General features: G+C 46.5%; 2 protein-coding genes across 3 annotated transcripts; one reads left to right on the top strand and one right to left on the bottom strand.

The window, feature by feature from the left end:
- Nucleotides 1-328: 328 nt before the first annotated feature.
- Nucleotides 329-4,516, bottom strand: PRADC1 (protease associated domain containing 1). Its single transcript, XM_020883363.2, has 5 exons — nucleotides 4,346-4,516; nucleotides 2,210-2,310; nucleotides 1,539-1,648; nucleotides 1,105-1,272; nucleotides 329-879 (listed from the first exon to the last, which is right to left on the bottom strand). The coding sequence occupies exons 1-5, from the start codon at nucleotides 4,410-4,412 to the stop codon at nucleotides 759-761; spliced, it is 567 nt and encodes a 188-aa protein (XP_020739022.1). The 5' UTR covers nucleotides 4,413-4,516; the 3' UTR covers nucleotides 329-758.
- A 204-nt stretch (nucleotides 4,517-4,720) lies between these two features.
- Nucleotides 4,721-21,737, top strand: CCT7 (chaperonin containing TCP1 subunit 7). Of its 2 annotated transcripts, none has more exons than XM_070476266.1 (12): nucleotides 4,721-4,857; nucleotides 11,016-11,169; nucleotides 11,798-11,904; nucleotides 13,142-13,267; nucleotides 14,033-14,085; nucleotides 14,438-14,609; nucleotides 17,174-17,338; nucleotides 18,071-18,259; nucleotides 18,990-19,087; nucleotides 19,657-19,789; nucleotides 20,279-20,485; nucleotides 21,364-21,737. In XM_070476266.1, the coding sequence occupies exons 2-12, from the start codon at nucleotides 11,142-11,144 to the stop codon at nucleotides 21,583-21,585; spliced, it is 1,500 nt and encodes a 499-aa protein (XP_070332367.1). In that variant the 5' UTR covers nucleotides 4,721-4,857; nucleotides 11,016-11,141; the 3' UTR covers nucleotides 21,586-21,737. The 2 variants fall into 2 exon arrangements, with proteins under 2 accessions (XP_070332367.1, XP_020739020.1); XM_020883361.2 differs by lacking the exon at nucleotides 4,721-4,857 and adding an exon at nucleotides 5,471-5,610.
- The last annotated feature ends 1,172 nt before the right edge of the window (nucleotides 21,738-22,909 follow it).

The following is a 22,909-nucleotide window of genomic DNA, read 5'->3' as shown; positions in this document are numbered from 1 at the left end:
CAGCTCCCTAGTTTGGATTCATCCCTCATCTCGTCTGTATCTGCTGTGCAAATGTTTCTCAGGTCTAAGAGCAGGGCTCCTCTGAGGTCCAGTGTGGATCCCCAGGACCAGGCTACAGAATGAGGCGGCTTTTCCTCGGGGGCTGAACCACCACTTCCTGAGTTCTTGAGCAGGAGGCTGTCGGGATCCAGGATTAGCAGTCTGAGCACTGGTCCTGAAGGACCCTGGGCAAGCCTTGTACCCTCTCTGGGCCTTAGTTTCCTCCCTTCAGAACAAGAGCCTTGGGACCAAGTGCCCCCACCCCAGTGAGCTTTACTCTAGGACACAGTTGCAACCCTGATGAGAGGCTTTATTGCTAAAAAGTCACTGAGGGTTTATTAAGTCCTCAACACCAGCTCCTTATACCATTCCAGCAACTGCCGTGAAAGACTGGGTGGGGAGGCTGGAGCCAGGTGGGGTGTGACAGGTCTCAGATGGCTCTCAAACCACCCGCTGTTGGTCCCTTTAGTTTCAGACCCTAGCCCACCAGCCCCGGGGCCTGGCTCTTGCCTCTTCCCATAGCATGAGATACCTTAGGAGCCCAAGGGAGGAAAGGCCAGTGGTGTGGCTTCCTTTAGCTGAGCCAAGGCCCAAGCCCTTTTCCTCTACCTGACTCCACCAGTTCCCAAATGCTATCCCCAAATCCTGAACAGCAGAATTCCTGGATTTTCCCTTCCCAGCCCAGAGTTGCTTATGGCTGGAATGTGGGACCAACTCTTCTACCAGAAGGTCCAGGGCGGTTGCAGCAGCTCAAAGGTGGGGATGCTGGTGACATTGACTGGGATGGAAATGATGGCCCAAGGCAGCCCATGCTGTTCCAGGGAGCGGCGGATCATGTAGCTGGGAGGGCATGAAGAGAGGTGGTGATGGTTACTTTCTTGGCACCCCATCATGCCCCACTGTCCCCATTACTTTGGGAGTTCCAGAGCCTGAGGACTTTTTTGGCCCTCCAACCAGGGCACCCCCAGATGAGGCTTGTGGGTAGGGACTAGTAATTGCCCTTGACCTCCCCGAGTTGAGGCACCCAGCTTGGTGCTAATACAGCCAGAGACAAGGACCCCTCACCCATCTCGGCCGAGCAGGAAGAGGGCGGGGATGTCAGCTGTGCGCTGGGTACTGTCCTGGATCATCTCCACGTAGAAGCTGTCATTGTCAACCGCGTTGTCAGAGATGATCACTGCCCGCCCGCCGTGCTCCTGCACCACCCGGGTCTTGGAGAGGAAGGAGCAGCCCCTGGAAGAGGTGATGATGAGACCAAAGAAAAGGCAGGGTCCTAGCTATCCCCCGCCCCAGACCACCAACCTAGGACGGTGAAAGAAGGACTGACCGTGGAGGACTGTTTTTTTTATAGAGGCTCACAAGTAAATGGCCAAAGGCTTGGATAATTTTAAGACATTTCTTAAAGACTCTTAAAAAGGTGAATTATAAAACAGTTATTTCAAAGTATCACCACCAACACTGATCTCAGACCCTCCCCCCTGTGCCTGTCCGCGCCTTACCCCCTCTCCACCAGCGCGATCTGGTCCTGGATGAAGAAACCGTTGCTGAGTTCCCCGCAGGCCTCTGAAGGTTCCGCAGGGACAAGATGAATCTGCTCATACCTTGTGTGCTGAAAGATTTAAATAGGTGAAAGTGTGGGGAGGGGTTAGGACCGGGCTGATCATTCCATCGTATCAGCTCCTCAAAAATTTGAAGGAAATGTGTGATTTCTGTGTGCTGAACGCTAGAGCACTTTGACTCAATTCTCACAATTTGTCTGGTTGTCCTATCCCACCCTCCCTTTTTGTCTTTTTTTTTTTTTTAAATCAAATCCTTATTTTATTTATTTATGTTTTCCACCCTCCCTGTCACAGACACAGGGAAGTTGCTATGGACCCAGAGTCACACATTAATAGTTCAGTGGTGGAGCTAGCAGAGCCTTTGGCTTTTTTTTTTTTTTTAAACTACTTCATGTCCCTAAGAAGACAGTTTTTCCCTCTGTGATGCCCAGGTCTGTATTATACCCAGAGGAACAGCCAGAAGCCCTTCCTTCTTGGCTCTAGCCCCTGGAAGACAGAGCTGGATTCTGTCCCAGCACTCAGGTATTGATTGAATTGATGAAGGTCACCTCAACTTAGTAGGGGGAAATGTGGAGACAGCATCAGAGATGAGGGGGCCTCCCTGAACTTACAAAGATACCACCAAAGTCCTTGGCAGGCGTGGCTGTGAAGATGTATCGAATATCCCCAGGACTCAGCACTTGAAAGTACAAATAATCATGGATGCGTAAGCCTGAAAGGTAAAAGGTACAGGTGAGAAGCCTCCAGGGGAAAAGCTGGTTCAGGTTCAGATCATGGACCCTATGCCTTCAACTAGGCTGGCTAATGATCTGGGCCCAAAGACCCAGCTTCTGCCAACTGTGTCCTTGAAGTAGGTAGGATAGATGGTCTCCGCCCTGGGGAGGATAGAACTGATGCAGACAGAGTTAGTGACCCCAGAGATTTACAGCTGTTGCTGCTTACACAGGTGAGCCAGGGAGACAGAGTTCCAGTGTTACTTCTCTGAGGGTTAACTCATCTTTGCTCTGAGGCCGACTTGAGAGTTTTCAAGGTGGTAGATGTGGTAGCTGTTGTAAAAAAAAAGAATCTGGTTCCACTGCCATTTCCCCCTCGTCCAGTCGCTACCATTTCTTGTCCTAGCTGATGCAGCTTTTTTTTTTTTTTTTTGATGCAGCTTTTTAACTGGTCTATCTTAGCCTCCATTCTTGCTCCCTAAGGTCCATTCCCCTTACAACTGCCAGGAATTTCCTTAAAATGTCTTAAAGCAGATATGATCATGTCACCACTGCCAGAGCTTCAATACCCTTCAAGAACTTTCTTTTGCACTTAAAGCCTAAACTCTAGTCTGCAAGGCCCTGCTTGATCTGGCCGTTGGCTACCTCAACCTCGTCTCTTCCCTTCCTATGTTCTAACTACACTGGCCTCCAGTTTCTTCACATCTCCAAGTCTCGCAAGTTCCCTCACCATACCGCACCTCTGCCTTTTTATAGGGCTCACTCCTATTCATCCATCAGATCACTTTCTCAGAGAAACCTGCCCTGTGACTGCCCTCCCTTTATGCCCCTTCAAAAATGTACTTTGTCTCCAATGACACTTTTAACATAATTTGGAATTATTGTTGTCTGTCTCCTGCACTAGAACAAGGACTTAAGTTTGTAATTTCATTCAATACTGTATCCACATTATCTAACATAGTGGCTAGACTATAATTGGTGCTCTAAAAGGTTGTTGAGTGAATGAACAACTATTTCCAGCAGGGAATTGCCAGAACAACTAGATTTTTCTGGGATGTGGATCTCTTTAGTACCAAAGTATAATGTTATACCTGAACTGAAGTCGCTGGTTTCCTTAGCCCAGAGAGATTGAGTAATGTGAAAGGGTGGAAGCTTCTGCCACAAGTCACTACTGTGTGTCAGGGCTGGGATCGACTGTGGCTTTAGCTGTCTTTTTCTACGTCCTAATCAGCCACCAGGTAGAGGTCCACTGGTTTGCTACTGGGGTACACATACAGCCTTTTGTCCTGGGAGTGGAGGCTTCCCGTCAAATAGAAATACACTCCCAGGAGGCCTTCCTGGATTAGCACTAAAATTCCCCTCTTCCCTACACATCTTTGTCTAGCCTCTGATCTGGTAAATTAAGTGTAGATAAACACATGTGCTCACGTATGTATATGGGTGTATGTTTATATTCTCGTGTAGGTGCAAACAGGTTTGGTGTGTACGTATGTGCTAAGTGCGTGTCAAGCCCACATATAGCAATGTGTGGTCCCATTTATGTATGTGAGTGCTCACATATTTCCAGCTCGTAGTATTCCTGTGAGTGTGCAAGTCGCTCAGTCGTGTCCGACTCTTTGCGACCCCATGGATTATACAGTCCATGGAATTCTCCAGGCCAGAATACTGGAGTGTGTAGCCTTTCCATTCTCCAGGGTCCCATTTATGTATGTGAGTGCTCACATATTTCCAGCTTGTAGTACCCCTAGGTGTTCCTTGTTCTTCGCCCCCCTCAGCCACCTAAGTCGGCGCTAGTGGGGGTAGGGGGAGCCTTCCTTCGACGTGGGTAGCTGGGGACTCACAGCCCAGCCTCAGGCCGCCCCCAGTTAATCTCCCTGGGGACCACTACCCACCCACTCCAGGTGCCAGTGTCTGGACCTGCCTTGCTCCGAACTCGCGGGGTCCCCAAGGTGACCCGGGGCCCCCGGCCCAGGACGCGCTCAAGCTGGTCCGCCAGCCCCGCCCTGAAGCGTAGCCCCGCCCGTTGCTGCTCACCGTGGGCCGCGACGCACGCGGGGAGCCAGAGCACGAGACACCACCAGCCCGCGGCGCCGGGGACCATCTCCAGGGCCCGGCCGGGCGCCGCGCTTCTTCCAGCCACCCCGCCGCGCGTACCTAGCCGGACTTCGGCCTGACAGCTGCTCTGGCCTCCCGCCCCCGGACCCGCTCACGCCGTCGGTTGGCTGACCGGAATGAGGCCTAGCACTTATTGGCTCTGAGGCCTGCTTATGTAGCCACATTTTCCGCCCCTACGCCGTAGCCCACTTCCTATTGGTCGAGAGAAGTGAGGCCGAGGGCTGATTGGTCTAAACTCTTAACTGTCGGCCCCCGCCCCAGCATTTCTCATTTTGGGTTAGACTCTGCAGGACCTCTCTGGCAGAGGGCGGGCCGGGGAGGCCGCGGGAACTGAGAATGGAAGACCCGCAGGACTCGCCTCAGCCCCGAAAAGTCTTGGCTAGTCAGCTCGTGCGTTCTCGGCCGAATCCTCACCGCGGCCGCATCACAAGGCAACGATTTATCTTCTAGCTGTGTCTTCCTTTTTCCCATCCTCTCCTTGGGAAGGCATTCCCCTAACGCCCAGGTGGTGTCGGGCGACCCCTGCTCTGCTCATCCTCTGCCTAGTTCCACTGGCGTTTGTGCGCTGGTAGTCAGTAGGCTCTGGGGATGTGGCCTGATGTACCCGACCCTCGAGGAAGCTCTGACATTGCCAAACCAGAAAACGAGCATTCGGGCCAGGTGCCCACGTGTGATTTTGGATACCTAACCTCTCAGCCTCAGTTCCCTCATCTGTAAAGTGGGCGTGATCGTGGTACTACCAAAACGATAGTGTTTTAACAACGAGCTCACTCACGTCAAATGCTTAGTTAAAGCCTCTCAGTAAGCAGTCAATAAATATATGCGTTTATTGCATCCCTTGGTCTTGGGAGATAGGGGGAATGGAATTAGAGTTAGTGGCTGACGCGGCCAAGCAAGGATTCTGCATGCTCAAAAATAATGGCACCATGGAAAACCGGCGAACCTTCCCTTACCAACGATTCTCTTAGCTCTTGCCGAGGCCCAGCCTCTGACCCTTCTAGCCACGCCGACTCTGTGGTAGCGAACCATAGAGTGGCGGAAGTGGCCCACCCCTTCCTCTCCCGGTCCAACGGCTTTGTGAAGCTTCTGGGGGTTTCTCTGGCGCGGAGCATTGTGGGGTTGCTGGGCGTCCCGGGCGCGGAGGAGAGGAGTAGCCGGATACTGGATACGCTTACAAGATGATGGTGAGTCGCATCTCGGTCATCCGGCCCCATCCGCTGCCATCTGGTCGGTAGCTGGTGCTGCCTGGCCTAGGCCAGTCTTGTGGAACCCTCTCCTGCTTATTGAATCGGTTCTCGCCCCGACCCTCTGTCTGTGAGGGACCCCGGCCCGCTACCGCTTGTTGGGCCCGGCCCGGAGCAGCTGCTCTCAGCGACGGTTTTGTGGGGCTCAAGAGGAGGCTCCGGTCGGGCCGGCTGGGGACTACAAATCCCAGGGTGCTTCGGGGCCTCGAACCTGCGTCGGTCACACGGTTTTCGGAGCCCCCCATAATCATGACTTGGGGCAAATGACTGCGGGTTGAGCGTGCGTACGTGGTCCAGGGCCAGACTTGGAAGCTTTGGCTGTCTTGAAAAATGCGGGTGTGAAGGAGGGTGCTTCCTAGAACCGGCAGAGGCAGCATGGGGACGGAGCCCAAGGTCTCAGCTCTGATCTCTCATTGCCCGGCTCCCTGCCCCCTTGCTGCTGAGTAATTGAAGACAGATCCTTCTGCTCGTACTCCGCTCGTCATCCCTTCATTCATTAAGTAAACGCATTTTGTTGTTCAGTCGTTCAGTCCTGTCTGACTCTTTGCGACCCCATGGACTGCAGCACGCCAGGCTTCCCTGTCCATCACCAACTCCCGGACTTGCTCAAACTCATGTCCACCGAGTCGATGATGCCATCCAACCATCTCATCCTCTGTCGTCCCCTTCTCCTGCCCTCAATCTTTCCCAGCATCACAGTCTTATCCAATGAGGCAGTTCATTGCATCAGGTGGCCAAAATATTGGAGCTTCAGCTCCAGCATCAGTCCTTCCAATGAATATTCAGGGCTCATTTCCTTTAGGATTGAGTGGTTTGATCTCTTTGCAGTCCAAGGGACACTGAAGAGTCTTCACCAGCACCACAGTTCGAAAACACCAATTCTCCAGCACTCTGCCGCCTTTATGGTCCAGCTCTCAGATCTGTACATGACTACTGGAGAAACCATAGCTTTGACTATACAGACCTTTGTCGGCAAAGTAATGTCTGTGCTTTTTAATATGCTGTCTAGATTTGTCATAGCTTTTCTTCGAAGGAACAAGGGTCTTTTAATTTCATGGCTGCAGCCACCATCCGCAGTGATTTTGGAGCCCAAGAGAATAAAATCTGTCACTGTTTCCATTTTTTCCCCATCTATTTGCCATTAAGTGATGGGACTGGATGCCATGATCTTCGTTTTTTGAATGTTAAGTTTTAAGCCAGCTTTTTCACTGTCCCTCTTGCACTTTCATCAAGAGCCTTTTTAGTTGCTTTCTGCCATTAGGGTGGTGTCATCTGCATATCTGAGATTATTGCTATTTCTCCCAATAATCATGATTCCAACTTGAGCTTCAGCCAGGCATTTTGCATGATGTACTCTGCATATAAGTTAAATAAGCAAGGTGACAGTATACAGCTGTGACATACTCCTTTCCCAGTTTGAATTAGTCAGTTGTTCCATGTCTGATTCTTAACTGTTGCTTCTTGACCTCATACAGGTTTCTCAGGAGGCAGTTAAGGTGGTCTAGTATACTCATCTCTTTAACATTTTTCCACAGTTTGTTGTGATCCACACAGTCAAAGGCATTAGCATAGTCAATGGATCAGAAATAGATGTTTTTTCTGGAATTCCCTTGCTTGTTCTGTGATCCAGCAGATGTTGGCAATTTGATCTCTGGTTCCTCTGCCTTTTCAAAATCCAACTTGTACGTTTGGAAATTCTTGGTTCATGTACTGTTGAAGCCTAGCTTGAAGGATTTTGAGTATTATTACCTTGCTAGCATGTGAAATGAGCACTACTGGGTGGTAGTTTGAACTTTTAGTACCTACTGAATGTACTAGGCCCCTAGTACAGCTTCTGAGGTGCAACTCTCAACCAGGAGAATGGGCAGGGCACTGGGGATGATGCATCAGAGGTGAGAAGACCCAGCCTCTGACCCTATCTTCTCTTCTAGATGTGACATTAGATGGCTTTTCTAGTTGGCCACCTAATTCTCTGTCTCCTTTTCCTTAGAGAAGCAGGTGAATCCTGGAGGCTGTCTGTAGCCCTTCTCCCCTCTTACCTTCTGTGGCATCCCTTTCTCCAACTCGGAGCTACAGGTACCTTCCATGGGTCCCAAACGACCACGGTGGTGTCCCCTGAGCTGATGTTGAATAGGGCCAGCTTTTAAGTGTTTGAGGTGAAACCCTGACCTGTGCTCCCTGGGCACTTGGCAGTTCACTTGTTCATTTTTCTCCGTCCAACTCAGTTCTCTGTTCTTTTCCTGCTTCCTCAGCTTCTGCCTCACCTAGTCATATGTCAAACTGACAGCTATCAGATGTTCATGCTACCAGATGCCCTGAGAATCCTGCTTGTACCTGAGAGAGTAGGAACCTGGTGTTAATCTGGATACCCTTTCTGCCTTTCATGCACCCAGTACTGCCTTTTTCAGTCTGGCTTCAGTGTTACCTATCCCCTGAAGTCATCTTCGCCTCATGCAGTGGCAGCATAGTAGAACACTTGAAAGGAAGGGCTCTGGAGCCACCCTGAATGCCTGTGTTTGATAGCTTAATAGATGTGTGACTTTGGGTGTGATATTGTATTTCCGGCCCCTAAAATTCTTCTGACTGGTGATAAAACCCTTCACCAAGATGCCCCAGACCACCACCTCAGCTTTTGTCTTCTGTGATTGAAAAAGAGGTAAGAGGGTTCCTCAAAAAGCTCAGTCCTATGACTTTGGTACAACCACACAGAAGGTATTGATACATTCTTGCTTTTGTGTTCAGCACTGCATGCCTTAGCGTATGAATACCTGTTGTTTCATAGAGCATCAAGCTAAATAATGCTTATTAAAAGTTTTTAAGTAGAATGAAGACCATTAAGCTGAAATTAGCAAGCCTTTCATGATAGATACCCTTGGCAGATTGTTGGATTCTGCTGTTGTTTCTTCACTTGAGTGAAAATGCGTTTGGAAAGTAACTTAAGGACACGAGCTGGGCTTGCCCTCGGAGAACTGACAGAAGAGGCACCATCCTGGTTGACCTAGCCTGGCTCAGTCCAGCCCTGCCACCTTTCCCTCCCCATGGGATCTCCGTGCCCAGCCTGCCGTTTCTGTAGGGCCCATAAAGCACAGGAACTTGGGACAGCGTGGTCAGCTGCTTCCAAGCCCTTCTTGCTTGTACTTAGGAAGTCTCAGTGAATTTAGTGTCACCATGCTGCTGATGCTTTTCCGAAAATAAGAACAGATTGCCACCTTACTTCATGATGTGTATAAAGCACTTTCAAGTGTATTTGGCCCTGAATAACTCCGGGAGTTAGGGGACCACACTCTGCTAAGTCAAAAGTTTGCATATGATATAGTCAGCCCTCCATAACTGGATTTCTCTGTATCTGAGGATTCAACCAACCTCAGACGGTGTAGTATTATAGTATTTACTGCTGAAAAAAATTCAGGCATAAGTGGACTCACACAGTTCAAACCATGCTGTTCAAGGTTCAACTGATAATGTAATTGGAATTTTCAGCACCAAAAGCTTCTGTATATTGCTTTATATGTGGCCAAATCTAGGCACTCTACACTTTGAAATTAGTGTAGTCCTTACCTTTTTGAAGCTTGTACTTTAAGATGGATGGTAATATAAACATTATGCTTGAGAAAGAGCAGAGAGAGTTATGGGATCCCCTGTTGCCAGAGCCCACGTTAACTCCTGTTGAGAAGAATGGCAGCTCTGAGGAATTGCTGGCCTAGTGGTAAGACAGTGGTTTTGGTAGAATGTGGCAGTGTGGCTCTTATAGGTGGGGTATAATTTGGAGTTAGAAGTGAGAAAAAGTTTATAAAAACATTGGATAAGTTAGATTGGTGGGGGTGAAAGACTGTTGAATGAACTAGGAAGGGATTAAGACTCAAGTTGATTTTTGATTGATAGTGTAAATCTCTGTTGGGGCAGGGTTAGACCAGAGATAACTTGAGGCTGCCCTGAGGAATGATTTAGCAGGACTGGGAGAAGGGGGTCCCTTTGGGGGACCCATTTTTCCTTGCAAGGGACCCGAAGGAATTCTGAGAGTACAGAGAAGCCACTAAGTAATGTATGATATGTTTGTTAGGAAAAGTCGAAACAAAACAAAATATCCATGTTTCAAAACTTTCTTTACTACCACTTTCTTACTTATTCGAGTTTGTTGTGCATCTTTTGTTTTTTTTCCCCAGTGTAAATTGGACTATGTCATTACTCTGCTAAAAGCTTTTCCAGGGCTTCCCGTCTTTGTAGGAATAAAATCTATAAACTCCTTACCATAGTCTGCAAATGAGTAGTGATTTGATTCCTGTCTGCTTCTTCAACTTCATTCCAGTCTTTTGCTTACTCACTACCCTCTAGCTACAGTGGCCAAAGAAGTCAAATTTTTAAAGAAATTGTTCAGTTAATGTGGAGTCAGCCTCATGAGTTGTTTGACTTTCTAGTTTGTGAATTCCTGGCTCTTTTTGTTGGACTGAGACAGCCTAATGCTTTTCTGTGTCTACCCTGCTCGAACACCTGAAATATCCCCAGGGGTGGACATGGGCAGTGACTGTCAAACTTTATATTGCAATCCACAGTAAGAAATAAATTTCAAAGCATAAGGTTGCAGAGGGTCAGACCCAACTTTGGGACTAAATAACAACATAGGCTAATTGCACACAGGTAACTAACATAAAAGTTTTGAAACAGTGTTTACACTTATCTGTTTTACATACATAAAATCAGTCATAAGAGAACAGTGACTGTTGTGGAGACCAATGCAAAATAGAGAAGAACTTGTTTAGGGTATCTGGTTGGAGATTAGTCACAAGAAAGCTTCATGGAAGCAGCAGGAGAGATGGAAAGACTGTGGTACAATGAGAGTTGTCACTTTGTGGGACAGACGTACCGTGTGTTTATCTGCCTGGCCATTTCCCTGCGCTCCAGCTAGCATCATTGGTAAAGCTGCCTGCCTTGGCGTCTCTGGGACATCTGAAGCTCTTGGCATCTCTTTTTGCATCAGTGCCCCTTCCACTTCTCTGCGATCAAGCTCTCATGCAGTTAATTGGATGTTTTCTGGAGGGTGAGCGCTGAGTATGGCCTGCTTCCTCCTGTGCCGTGGCCTGATTCCTCAACCCAGGAAATAGGGTCAGAAGTTGAAAGGGCTATGCTTTTTCAACTGGGCACTGAAGAATACATTATTTGATTTGTTCTTTTTGACTAAATCAGTGCTTCTCAAACCATTTTCTGGTACACCTGCAGAGTATGCCATTTCTGGGGGTAAGGCTGTTAAAGGAATAGATGTAGTGGATGGACACTGGGGGAATGTGGTTTAAAGGGGCCTCCAGTTTTGTTTTGTTTTTTTTTTAAGTGAATTGCTCTTTCTTCTCTAGCCCACACCAGTTATCCTGTTGAAAGAGGGGACTGATAGCTCCCAAGGCATCCCCCAGCTTGTAAGTAACATCAGTGCCTGCCAGGTGATTGCTGAGGCTGTCAGAACTACCCTGGGCCCCCGTGGTATGGACAAGCTCATTGTGGATGGCCGAGGTAAGTGCAGAGTTTCTCAGACCAGTGTGCAGAAGAGGAGGGTCCTCTAAAGTGTTTGGGGCCAGCAGAGATTGGCAACAGAAATTCCTCTGCTTTTAAGATCTCTAAAGGATTGCTTACTATGAAGCTGCTTCTTTTCCTACATTGTCCTGAATGCTGAGCCTTTTGGGAATATATAGGAGAAGCCAGGTTCAGGAATCTTGCCTTATAGAGAGATTTGGCCTAGAAACATGAAATAGAACCTTCCTAAGTTGCCTGTGGTCACTCCTATTGTATCATGTTGCTGAGACAAATTCCGCATTTTGTTTTAGTGTATTTACAAGTGAAATACGAGGGTATCAACTGTTAAGAATATCTAAATGATTATTCATTCTTATTTTTTTTAATGTTTTCTACATCCAGTAGAGGTATACTATTCAAGGAAAATAAAGAGTTCATGGTTTTTGGAAATATGTGATTTTAGGTGGCCCTTTTTGCCCAGAGCTAAATCTATAAGAAGATCAGTTCATTCCTACCACGAGACCCTCTGTCCTGTCCCAATAAAGTGTATATGGGTTCCAAGTCCAGCTCGAAGTCAGAATTTAAGAAAAGATCTTTACATTTTTACTTTGTGTTTGTCCCTTTAAAGGCAAAGCAACAATTTCTAATGATGGGGCCACAATTCTGAAACTCCTTGATGTTGTCCATCCTGCAGCGAAGACTTTAGTGGACATTGCAAAATCCCAAGATGCTGAGGTAGGAAAATCAAGTCCATGTGTTTCAGTGGAGATTGAAACATATGCCTATTTGTTCCTTTGCTCTTCTTTCTTTAAGCATTTTGATTTTATATCTAAAACCATAATTTCACAAATACAGGTTTGTAAAACTATGTAGATGGAATTCCTTCTGTTCTACTGTGTGTGGCTCAGATCTCAGGACCAGGCCTGTGTGCTGTCATTCATATGAGTTGCTCAGTAAATAATTTAACCTCTCATCTGTTGGTTGCCGTATAAGATGGAGTTGGAGATTGTTTCTTGTTCACTTTTTTCTTAAAAAAAAAAAAAAATTATAGTAGTAAAACACACATAGCATAAAATTTGCCGTTTTATGTTCCTGTCAGTGACATTAACTTGTCTTTGCCTTTTTAAAAATAATTTCTAACACTGGAGTCTTGATAATAATTATTGAGAGAGACAAGCTTGCATTTCAGAGTGTTACAGATAACTCCCAAAGTTCTATTAAAAGGTCTATTAGGACCCTGTAACCTGGAAAACAGTGTGGCAATTTTCAACAAACCTTTCTGTCTAGGAATTTGACAGCTTAAACCCTTTGCCACAGTAACTTTTTTTCTCCTTAAAATCTCTTACATTCCAGAGAAACATAAATGAGTTAAAAGTGAATTTCATCTATATCAGAGGTTAACCAGTTTTCTAAAAAAACTCTTTTCTCAAAGAAAAGGGGAAGCAGAGGGGAAAAAAAGCTCTTATTCTTTTTCTCCTTTATTAAAAATAAAGTTTAGATTCCATTATAGAAAATTGCCATTAAGAAAAACAGGCTCATAGTCTGCTTATTCCAAATAGTGTTTAAAATACAAAAGACTTTGATCCTTAGAGGTTTGTTTTGTGAACTCCTGTAGAATTTGTTCCCATTTATCTCATACCTTTTGCTACCATTATTTGTTATTTGTGACATATTAACATTATAATATTATAAGCATGTATATACTGTGTTACTGATCATAGTACCTTGTCCATAGTAAATAAATTCTTGGTTAATTTGTGTATATGATTTCATATTCTGGGGAAATTTGTCCAGATCAACCCTCTTTGGAGAATGGGCCTGGCTGGGGAATTAGTTTTGTGGCCCAGGACCATTTGATGGGATGAATACCCAGAACACCCCAGTTTAACTGGATAGATTGCCTAGAAAATGGAGTTTGGGAGTTTTATTCCTGAACATGAGTGGATATGAGTTTCCTATCATCATGTTCCAGGTCGGTGATGGCACCACCTCAGTGACCCTGCTGGCTGCAGAATTTCTGAAACAGGTGAAACCCTACGTGGAGGAAGGTTTGCACCCGCAGATCATCATCCGAGCTTTCCGCACCGCCACACAGCTGGTATGGGAGTGCTGGTGAACCTGGGCCGTTTGTGCACCTTTTTGTTTCTCTTAGGGTACAGTCTATATTGGGTTGTAGAGGGTCTTGAATATTCCTTGAATATTTTCTGAATTCTACTCCATAGAAATCTCAGTTCTACCATTCAGGAGCTATTGACTAGGTGTATTACTTAGTCTCTTTAAGCTTCAAGTTTCCTGACAGACTATGATGTAGACAAATCACAGGCTCTCAGTAAGTGAAAGCTGTTTTGTTTTTATCAAGTATTTCATAGCACATCTTGAGACATTGCTTTTATTGACCTTTGACTTTCATTCTTTAACTTGGGGTAAGTCAGTTCCTCTTCCCCTTTCTTTACTGTCTCTGTTTCGGGGTGGTGACATTAAAATGAAATTATATGTCAAAGGTAAGTATGAAAGGATATCTTTTGAAAAAGATACAATGTTTTAACATACAAATGTGTATCATATATTACATAACATAGTTCATATATAAAGTACTAAAAGTCACGAGTGCTATTCTATGCCTTCTCTCTATCACTGGTGCTGTTGTATGCCTGCTGTACATTTCTAATTTTGGGCCTTTTTCTAAACTAGAGATTTATATTTTTCTGGGCAGCTATAAGACTCAGAAATGTTATTTCAGCTGTTGAGTCAAAATACTTAAGATTTGGGAGTAAACAGATTAGGGACTAGCAAGAGAGATTGGGATCCACTTTTCCAGCTTGTTTTTAACGTGAGAGACTCACCCAGTTTCTGTTCTTGGCAGGCAGTTAACAAGATCAAAGAGATTGCAGTGACTGTGAAGAAGGAAGATAAAGTGTAAGTTTGCAGTGAACTTTGTCAGAACCTTGACTTCCCATGGCCAGATTGGATGCAGAAGTGTGCTGGAATACCTTGCATGGAGTGGGCCTGTTTGGCTCTTGCTAAACCCCTTGCTGTGCCCCAATCCGTGTAGTACAACAGAGGCTGTAGACTGTAGTTTAAAAGCTGTCACTCATGAGGTCTATGACTGCGATCACCATCTGTCACTGGTAATCTGCCCTAAAGATTCAGAAGACCAAGTGTTGAGGGCTGAATTTAGAGGCTAGGGTAGAAACCATCTCCACATTGCAGTACAGTCCAATAAGAGGGGCTTTCAAGGCCTGATGCAAGTCCCACTCTTGTGTCCCAGGGAGCAGAGGAAGCTGCTTGAGAAATGTGCCATGACTGCTCTGAGCTCCAAGCTGATCTCCCAGCAGAAAGCCTTCTTCGCTAAGATGGTGGTGGATGCAGTGATGATGCTTGATGATTTGCTGCAGCTTAAAATGATTGGAATCAAGAAGGTGCAAGGTGGAGCCCTAGAGGTAAGCCTGCTGAGGCCTCCATAGGAGGCTCTTGCTTTCACATTGACCCTTTAGTCAGCTTGGTGTAGGAGGACAGCACGTATTAGAGGAATAGAGAGAATGCACTTGGGCTGGAAGCAAGTATGATTGAAGCTGTGTTCCTCATACTGTGGCTATAAGCTGTCTCCTGTAGGTGCATTTTGTAACCGTCACAGACTTGTATTACTTGTCAGCAGAATGGAAGGATGAACTGGCTGATTTTCAGAATCTCAGTGTTAATGTCGGAGGGGACAGGGCTAGCTCTGATAAATTGTCTAAAACCCGCTCAATAAATATAAGTACTTTTCAGTCCATTCTTCTCCAAGTGGTACAGGCATGCTCTCCCTTCTTTTATTCATTTATCTTGAACAGATAATACAGGAGTCAAACTATAGAAAGTCCTAAAGGAGAAAAGAAATGTCTCCTACACCACTCCTGCCCCAGAAACCACTATTAACTGTGTGTGTGTACTTCCAGACTGTGTGTCTATAAGTATAAATATAAATATTGTTTTCTGAAACGAATGCTCGCTAGTAATACATAGTGTCCTGCAACTGGCTTTTGTTTATTTAACAACATATTTTTTTCACTTATTTAAATTAAAATAGTGACTAGTGTCTACTGTATTTGCACAACACAATTGCATTTTCATTCTGTTCATCTCCCTCCTCTTCTTCCTGTCATGGCACATGAGTGGGATGAGATTCCCTTTATGTAATAAAGCTGTAAAGAATCTGAAAGTCATCTGAGCCATTCCCATGCCTCCGGCCCCCAAATGATCGTGTTTCAGCCCATTCTCTATGACATGGCTTGCTGACATTGTCTTTACACACTGCTTTGATCTCAGTGTTCCATCTTCTGTTCCAGAAACCCTTGAGATTAAATTGGCATTCACTAAACTAGGGATCAGAACTGTAATTTTAACTGGTGAGAAAGCCAGGGGCTCCAAGCTACACATACGTTCAGTCTGTCTCTTTTACTAGTCCTTTGTCCTGGTAATGCACCCTTCCTCCAATCTTGCATCCCCTAAATTCATTCTATTTTTTGCTGCAGGGTGAGGTTCCTCAATATACACTCTGTGTATAAAGCCGCTTGGGGATCTACACTGCCCGTAAGATAAGAGTCAGGCCTTAGCGGAGCCTTTAAGATTCTCCTAAACTTGTCCCTGCCTTCTCTTTTTTCTCCCCTACCCTCTTATTTTGTATTCCACCATTGTATTCCACTAATGGCTTTTCATCCCCTGATTGCACCATACTGCCTCTGCCTGTTGGGAACATCTCTTTCGTTTTCTGTTTGACTGATTTCAGTGCATCCATCTTGATTCAGCTCAGGCATCACCCCCTTTAGGAGGCTATGGTTTTGAATGATGTAGGAATCTGTTCCCTGATAGGCTACAGTACTATGTATTATAGACTAAAATTGTAGATTAGTACTATCAGAAAACACATAGATCATCAAACAGAATACAGTTTTTAAAATTGTTATTTTGTCGACATATAGTTGATTTACAATGTTGTGTTAATTTCTCCTGTTCAGCAAAGTGATTGTCATGCATACCTAATTCTTTTTCATCCTCCTTGCAATTATGATTTATCACTGGGTAGTGAACACAGCTGCCTGTGCTGTGTAGTAGGACCTGGTTCACTCGTTCTGTGTGATAGTTTGCATGGTGCCCCAGACTCCTCACCCATTTCTCCTCCAGCCCCCCACTCTCATGGCAGCCGCAAGTCTGTTCACTTTGTAAGTGTTTCTGTTTCACAGATAGGTTCATTTGTGTTGTATTTTAGATTCTACATGTAAATTGTATCATATGCTATTTGTCTTTTTCTTTCTGACTTCACTTCCTGAATATACCCTTCTTTATGGAGTGGGAGGAAATGACTAGGTCATTTAATAAGAGATCTTAGATTGAGCCTGCCTTCTCATAGTGTTAAAGTCACTCCCAAGTGCCATGTGCTTTCTATTATGCCCTTATGTTAAATCTACCACACAGCAAGCTCTATTTTGGAATGAGTGGTGTAGTATTTTTTTGAGGGATCGAGATGGGAGAAGCCACAATGATCACTTGAGAACTGCAGGAAATTTCTGACTGTTATGACCTCTTGTTTTCATCTCCTAAAGAGGAGAAGCATCTAGGCTACAGCACACAGGTATGTGTGCGCTCACGTGCAGTACAGGTAGGAGGGATATGTGTACGTGTGTGCAGCGAAGACTGGGAGGTGAAGAGTTGGAACCTCCGACAGTGCATCCCTTGGCACATGTGCTTTGGAGGTCAGTCTTAAAGGAGAGCCCAGACAGGCCTTTCCCATGCTTAGTCTCTGCAAGCTAAGTGGTTTTCCTTATCCTGAAGGGACAACCAAAATATGTATTCATATTTTTCCTAGCATTTAGGATGATGGAAAAACTTTGTCACAGTAGTGGAATTAAAACCATAATTAACTCTTTCACGTTCACAGAAATGGACATGCATTAGTCCAGCACACCACTAACTTGATTTTATTTCATATCAGTACTGAACTGTTGAACTGTCTGATTTTTTTAAACAGGAATCCCAGCTTGTTGCTGGTGTCGCATTCAAGAAGACTTTCTCTTATGCTGGGTTTGAAATGCAACCCAAAAAGTACCATAATCCAATGATTGCCCTTTTAAATGTTGAGCTCGAACTGAAAGCTGAGAAAGATAACGCGGAAATCAGAGTCCACACAGTTGAGGTAGGTCCTCCCAGCTGGCAGCGGCATGAAAACAGGCAGCATTCTGGGCCAAAGCCATGGGCCTTCGTGGTCATCTTGGGTATCTCTGTCTCTCAGGCACCTTACGGGCTCCTTTCTCCTCCTGCACCCCTGAGTGTTGGTGTGTAAATACTGGGCCTGCTCTTCTCACTCTGCCCTCTCTGACCTGGCCCTGAGGAGGTTTGGATAGGGCAAACCTGCTGAAATACTATCCTTTGGCCCTGGGGAAGGGGCTTGCAGGAGCCTTTCAGCTATAAAATGAGCTCTGTATTTTGATTCCTCTTATTTGGGCAGATGTGAGCTCTGCCCTTCTAGACTGTGTCCCATGCTGCTGGGACCATTCTGCTCCCAACACTGGTATCACCAAGTCTGTCTCTCTGGAGGTAGCTTTGTCACCCAGCTGTAAGCAACTATTGGAAAATGCATCCCCAACACAGAATGGCCTTTGAAGGAAAGGTCTTGTCATTGGGAACTCTGTTGGTGCAGTGCCTCAGAGGAGCTAGAACTTAGCTGGCCAAACTGCCTCACACCTTAGCAAATAGCAGCTCTGGAGTAGCTCCCAGTGCTCAGATTACTTTCTGCTTTTGTGTTTGAAAGTTTTAGATGGTTCCTAAGTTACCTGATAGGGTCCTTGTTTATTTGAATGGAGGGGAGTCTCTTCTGTTTACCCTCTGTTAATTCCCTAATAAATCAATATTTTCTGGGTCTCTTCAGGATTATCAGGCAATTGTTGATGCTGAGTGGAACATTCTTTACGACAAGTTAGAGAAGATCCATCATTCCGGAGCCAAAGTCGTCTTGTCCAAACTCCCCATCGGGGATGTGGCCACCCAGTACTTTGCTGACAGGGACATGTTCTGTGCTGGTCGCGTGCCAGAGGAGGACCTGAAGAGGACAATGATGGTAACCACACTGTCACAGGCTGCTTTTAGGTCTTTCTGGCCCCAGAGGGGTTTTCACTTACCCCTAGTGTACTGGAGTGGTATATGAATCTGGACTTGTCTTCTTAACTCTTTTTGCCGTGAACACTTCAGTTTCAGTGTGTGCATACTTGCTATATAAGAGTTAATCTAACCAAATAAGTCAGGAAAGCGGATTTGTGAGGGAACCTAGCAGTAGTGCTATGACTAGCTGGCTAAGCTCTAGTCTTGATGCTGCAGGCCAGGTTTCCTCTCTTTTTTTGCCGCACCTTGCACCTGTGGAATCTTAGTTCCCCGACCAGGGATGGAACCTGCACCCCTGCACTGGAAGCCTGGAGTCTTAACCACTGGACTGCTAGGGAAGTCCATCCTCCCTTTCTTCTTAAGTGTCTTGCCAAGGTGCTTTAAATTTTAAAGCACTGATCATGACTTCAGTCACTGGGCTCAAAGCACCCTAGTTTAGGGAAGAGTGTATTGGGTAAAGCATCTCTTTTTAACTGGGCTTGTTTGCCCTTCATGTTTCTTCATTCTGTTTTGTTTTCTCCTCTTCCAGAGGGAGCCTTGAGGTCAAGGGTGAGAGTGGGTCATCCAGTGTATCTGGGGCATCGTGGCAGTCTAACATGGGAATTGGCTTTAAAACTAGGTAGCAGGATGCTTGCTTCCCACCTCATGTGATCTGTCACTGCTAGATGATCTTGTCTTGCATTCCTCAGGCTTGTGGAGGCTCCATCCAGACCAGTGTGAATGCGCTGTCATCAGATGTTCTGGGCCACTGCCAGGTCTTTGAAGAAACTCAGATTGGAGGCGAGAGGTGAGTGGTGGGCCTGGGTTCCCTGTTCGCTTAGCTCACGATACTTGCCAGATGGCCTTCTGCCATCTTTGGTTTGTGGTGTATATATATAACAGGTCTCCCAGGTGGCGCTAGAGGTAAAGAGCCTACCTGCCATTGCAGGAAATGAAGAAAAGCGAGTTCGGTCCTTGGGTGGGGAGGATGCCCTGGAGGAGGAAATGGCAGCCCACTCCAGTATTCTTACGTGGAGAAGTCCATGGACAGAGGAGCCTGGCGGGCTACAGTAACATGTGCTACTCTCTTCTGAGGTCTTAATCTCTTGGGGTGTATCAGTGCTCATATATCAGTGCTTATATAAAGTGTTCCAGGAAGAAGGTCAAATCGGGTCTGCAGTCTGCCTCCACAGTCTTTTATGCCCCTGTGGCACAGCCCTAGACCTTCCCAAGAACACGCCTTTAAGGGTGGGCTTGGAGAACTTCAGTGAGGGACAGAAGAGCATCTGTTGAGTGTTGGGAGGACTTGGTGAGGTCCGAACACTGTGGGTTGGCAGCAGAAAGGAGTTCACAAATACAATTTGATCCTGCGTATAGGTACAATTTCTTCACTGGCTGCCCCAAGGCCAAGACATGTACTATCATCCTCCGTGGTGGTGCAGAGCAGTTTATGGAGGAGACAGAGCGGTCCCTGCACGACGCCATCATGATTGTCAGGAGGGCCATCAAGGTACTGGACTGGGGGCTTCCAGCCTGCACAGCCCACTCTGCCTCTTGAGCTGATGCGACCCTGGGTTTGTGTGGTGATCCCTTTCCTGTATATCCTGTCCTTCCATGTGGGGCATGTGGGCCCTGATTGTCTCATGGATCATAAACATCCTCAGTCTCAAAATAAGTCATGCTACCATAAGAGCTAAGACTTGTTCTTGTGAGCAACCGTGGAGCTGATGGAGTCAGCCATCACAGGGATTATGCCAGTGCCCTCAAGGTGTAGGTGACCTTGAAGATGGTCAGAAACCACATGGTTCACCAGATTGAAGTTGGGATGTGCTAGACGTGGTCCATGTCCAGGCTTCCTGGGGCTTGGACTGGGGGCGGGAACAAGGATCCAACCCTGTTTCTAGGCTAGAGGGCCTGTTGACTGAGTGGCCCAATTTGGCCATGGCTGGAGCTTAGACAGAGGGCTCCTTGAATTTAGAGGTGAGTCTGGTCTTTGCAGAATGATTCAGTGGTGGCCGGTGGTGGTGCCATTGAGATGGAGCTCTCCAAGTACCTACGAGATTACTCAAGAACCATTCCAGGAAAGCAGCAGCTACTGATTGGGGCCTATGCCAAGGCCTTGGAAATTATCCCACGCCAGCTCTGTGACAATGCTGGCTTTGATGCCACAAACATCCTCAACAAGCTACGGGCTCGGCACGCCCAGGTGGGTTGTTCCTTTCCTTTGAGTCCAGGGACTGGGTGGATGGGGCTGGATTCTTAGCATGTGCTGTGCTTCCTCAGGCTCTGTGTGGTCAGCCCAGCGGATGGTGCTGAAACCAAACCCAGCACCAACTGCCTGCCTCCTCTGAGGGCAAAAGGAAAGACATGGTGTCAGGAGTAGTTGTTCCAGGGTGTCTTCAGTGCCTCTTGCAAGAGTCTGATCACTCCTTTTGGTGCACTGAGGGAACGAAGAGACACGGTAGCCTCCTCCCTGGAGGCATGCACTACCTACCGTGTGTAGTGGGTTCTTCGTGTGTTCCTCCAGCACTTCAGGGCCCTGCTGACAGGAGTCCAGCCATGGCTGTCCTGCCTCCATGTAGAGCATGCATCTCTTGAGAATTTAATTTGTTCCTCTGCTGTTCAGCAGGTACTCATTTAGAGATGTTTGCTAAATGCTCAGTATGGTGGCAGCAGCACCCAGTGAGTGACCTTGCTTCTGACTTGTTAGAACCTTAAGCAAGTCACTTTCTCCTCTGTGTCAGTTTTCTTATCTATAAAATGGGGGCTGAAAGTCATCCTCTTGAAACGCATGGTTTGACATACAGTCCTCAGATGACCTGAGGGTGAGAATAGGGCCTTTCTAAAACCCAGCAGCTTGCCTGGGAGATGCCCTGGTCAGCACTTCTCAGGTCTGGAGGGGTGGTGGAGGGCAGGGATGGGAAGAGGCTTCCAGGCTCCTGTTGGAATGCCATTTTCCTTAGGGAGATGCCAGTGGGTTCAAGAGAGCCTGAGGATGCCTCACAATCTAAGTCATTGAGAGGATGTGCAGGAAGAAATTTGAGAGCAGTTCATATCATTTTCCCTCTTTTTCTACTTTTTCAGGGGGGCATGTGGTACGGGGTGGACATCAACAATGAAGACATTGCTGACAATTTTGAGGCCTTTGTGTGGGAGCCAGCAATGGTGCGGATCAATGCCCTGACTGCGGCCTCCGAGGCTGCGTGCCTTATCGTGTCTGTAGATGAAACCATCAAGAACCCTCGCTCGACAGTGGATGCTTCCCCAGCTGCTGGCCGGGGCCGAGGTCGTGGCCGCCTTCACTGAGAGGTTCCCCAGCCCTCACACGAGTGGCCGGCAGGCTGTGCTTACTCTGTCTTGGTCAGATATTACAAGAAAGGGGTAGTATTTGGCCCACTCTGTTCTCACTGGAGGTTATTTAATAAAACTTCAAAGACTTAGAATCCATTTGCACATTATTTGGGTGCAGGAATTTTACTCAAATGTCTCAGAATTGTAGCTTTACATGTACTCACCCAGCAGGTAGAAAAGAGAACTCGGCCAGGGGAGGCGCTCCACTTGAGTGGCTCCTGTCTGGAAGTTTTGCTTTAGTTGCTTTCTCAGTCTTAGAAGCAGCTGGAAGATATGGAGTTGCTTCCTTCCTTTTTCCTTTTTTTTTCTGATGTCATCTTACTTAGCCCTGGCCTTGCCCAGCACTGCTCCTAGGGTTTCTCTGGGTTTCTGTTAAATGCATTACATTATCTTGTCTACCTCTTTTACTTCCGTATTCTTTTGGCTCAGTCCCTTAATCTCTCTTATATAAGATCTTGAGGTTAAGGACTCTTAAAGGAATGTTTCTAAACTCTTGTGACTTCTTAGAAGGGCATCCATTGAGGAGGTGACTGAAGGAGCCAGCTGGTCTGAGTTCAGCCACTAATGGTCCTCGGGGGTCCCTTCTGCTTTCTTCTCACCAGTGAAAGTTGAAAATGGCCGGCACAGATAAAATCAGCATTCTAACTGCCTTATTTATGCTAGTCCTGAGAGTTGGCTTGCAGTTAACTAATTAATGGGAAGCTTCTGCTCCCTGAATCTGAGTTTCAACCACTTGGAGTTTGATGAACTCAAAAGTAGAATGAGGTGGTGGCAGGTCCACACATTGGAGTTTGGCATCCCTTCTAACTTGATGGTCTTCAAGTAAATTTTTTCTAGTTGTTCTACCTGTATGATAATGATAATAGCTGACTCAGAGTTGTGGGGATGTGTTCAGCTACTTGTTTGATGTTAGGGCCACACAGTTTTAAGCCTAAGCACCTGTTCTTTTTTCTGATTTTCATTTTAAGACCTGAGGAATCAAATCAGTGGGGGCAACCCCGTTTTGTAAAATGGAATGTTGAGCCAGACCATGATGGCAAACTTGGTCTCCATCAGGCCAAATTGGATTGGCTGGCCGGAGCCCTCTGGTGACCAAGCCAATGAGGGGATGGGCAGGTGCGTGCTGTTCCTGCTGGGCTTGCCCTTAAAGATGGCTTCTCTGGCTGAGGGTCAGAAATGACCTCAAGGCTCTTTACCTGCAGATGCTGAAAGCTCTGGCAGGGGCAGTAATCCACATGGCCTTCCTCCAGCGATGTCTGCTGTCTTGAGACAGGTCTTC

This window comes from Odocoileus virginianus, chromosome 2 (genome assembly GCF_023699985.2).
Source record: "Odocoileus virginianus isolate 20LAN1187 ecotype Illinois chromosome 2, Ovbor_1.2, whole genome shotgun sequence".
NCBI lineage: Eukaryota > Metazoa > Chordata > Mammalia > Artiodactyla > Cervidae > Odocoileus > Odocoileus virginianus.
The sequence above is the reverse complement of the archived record's forward strand: the minus strand, read 5'-3'. Positions and strand labels throughout refer to the sequence as shown.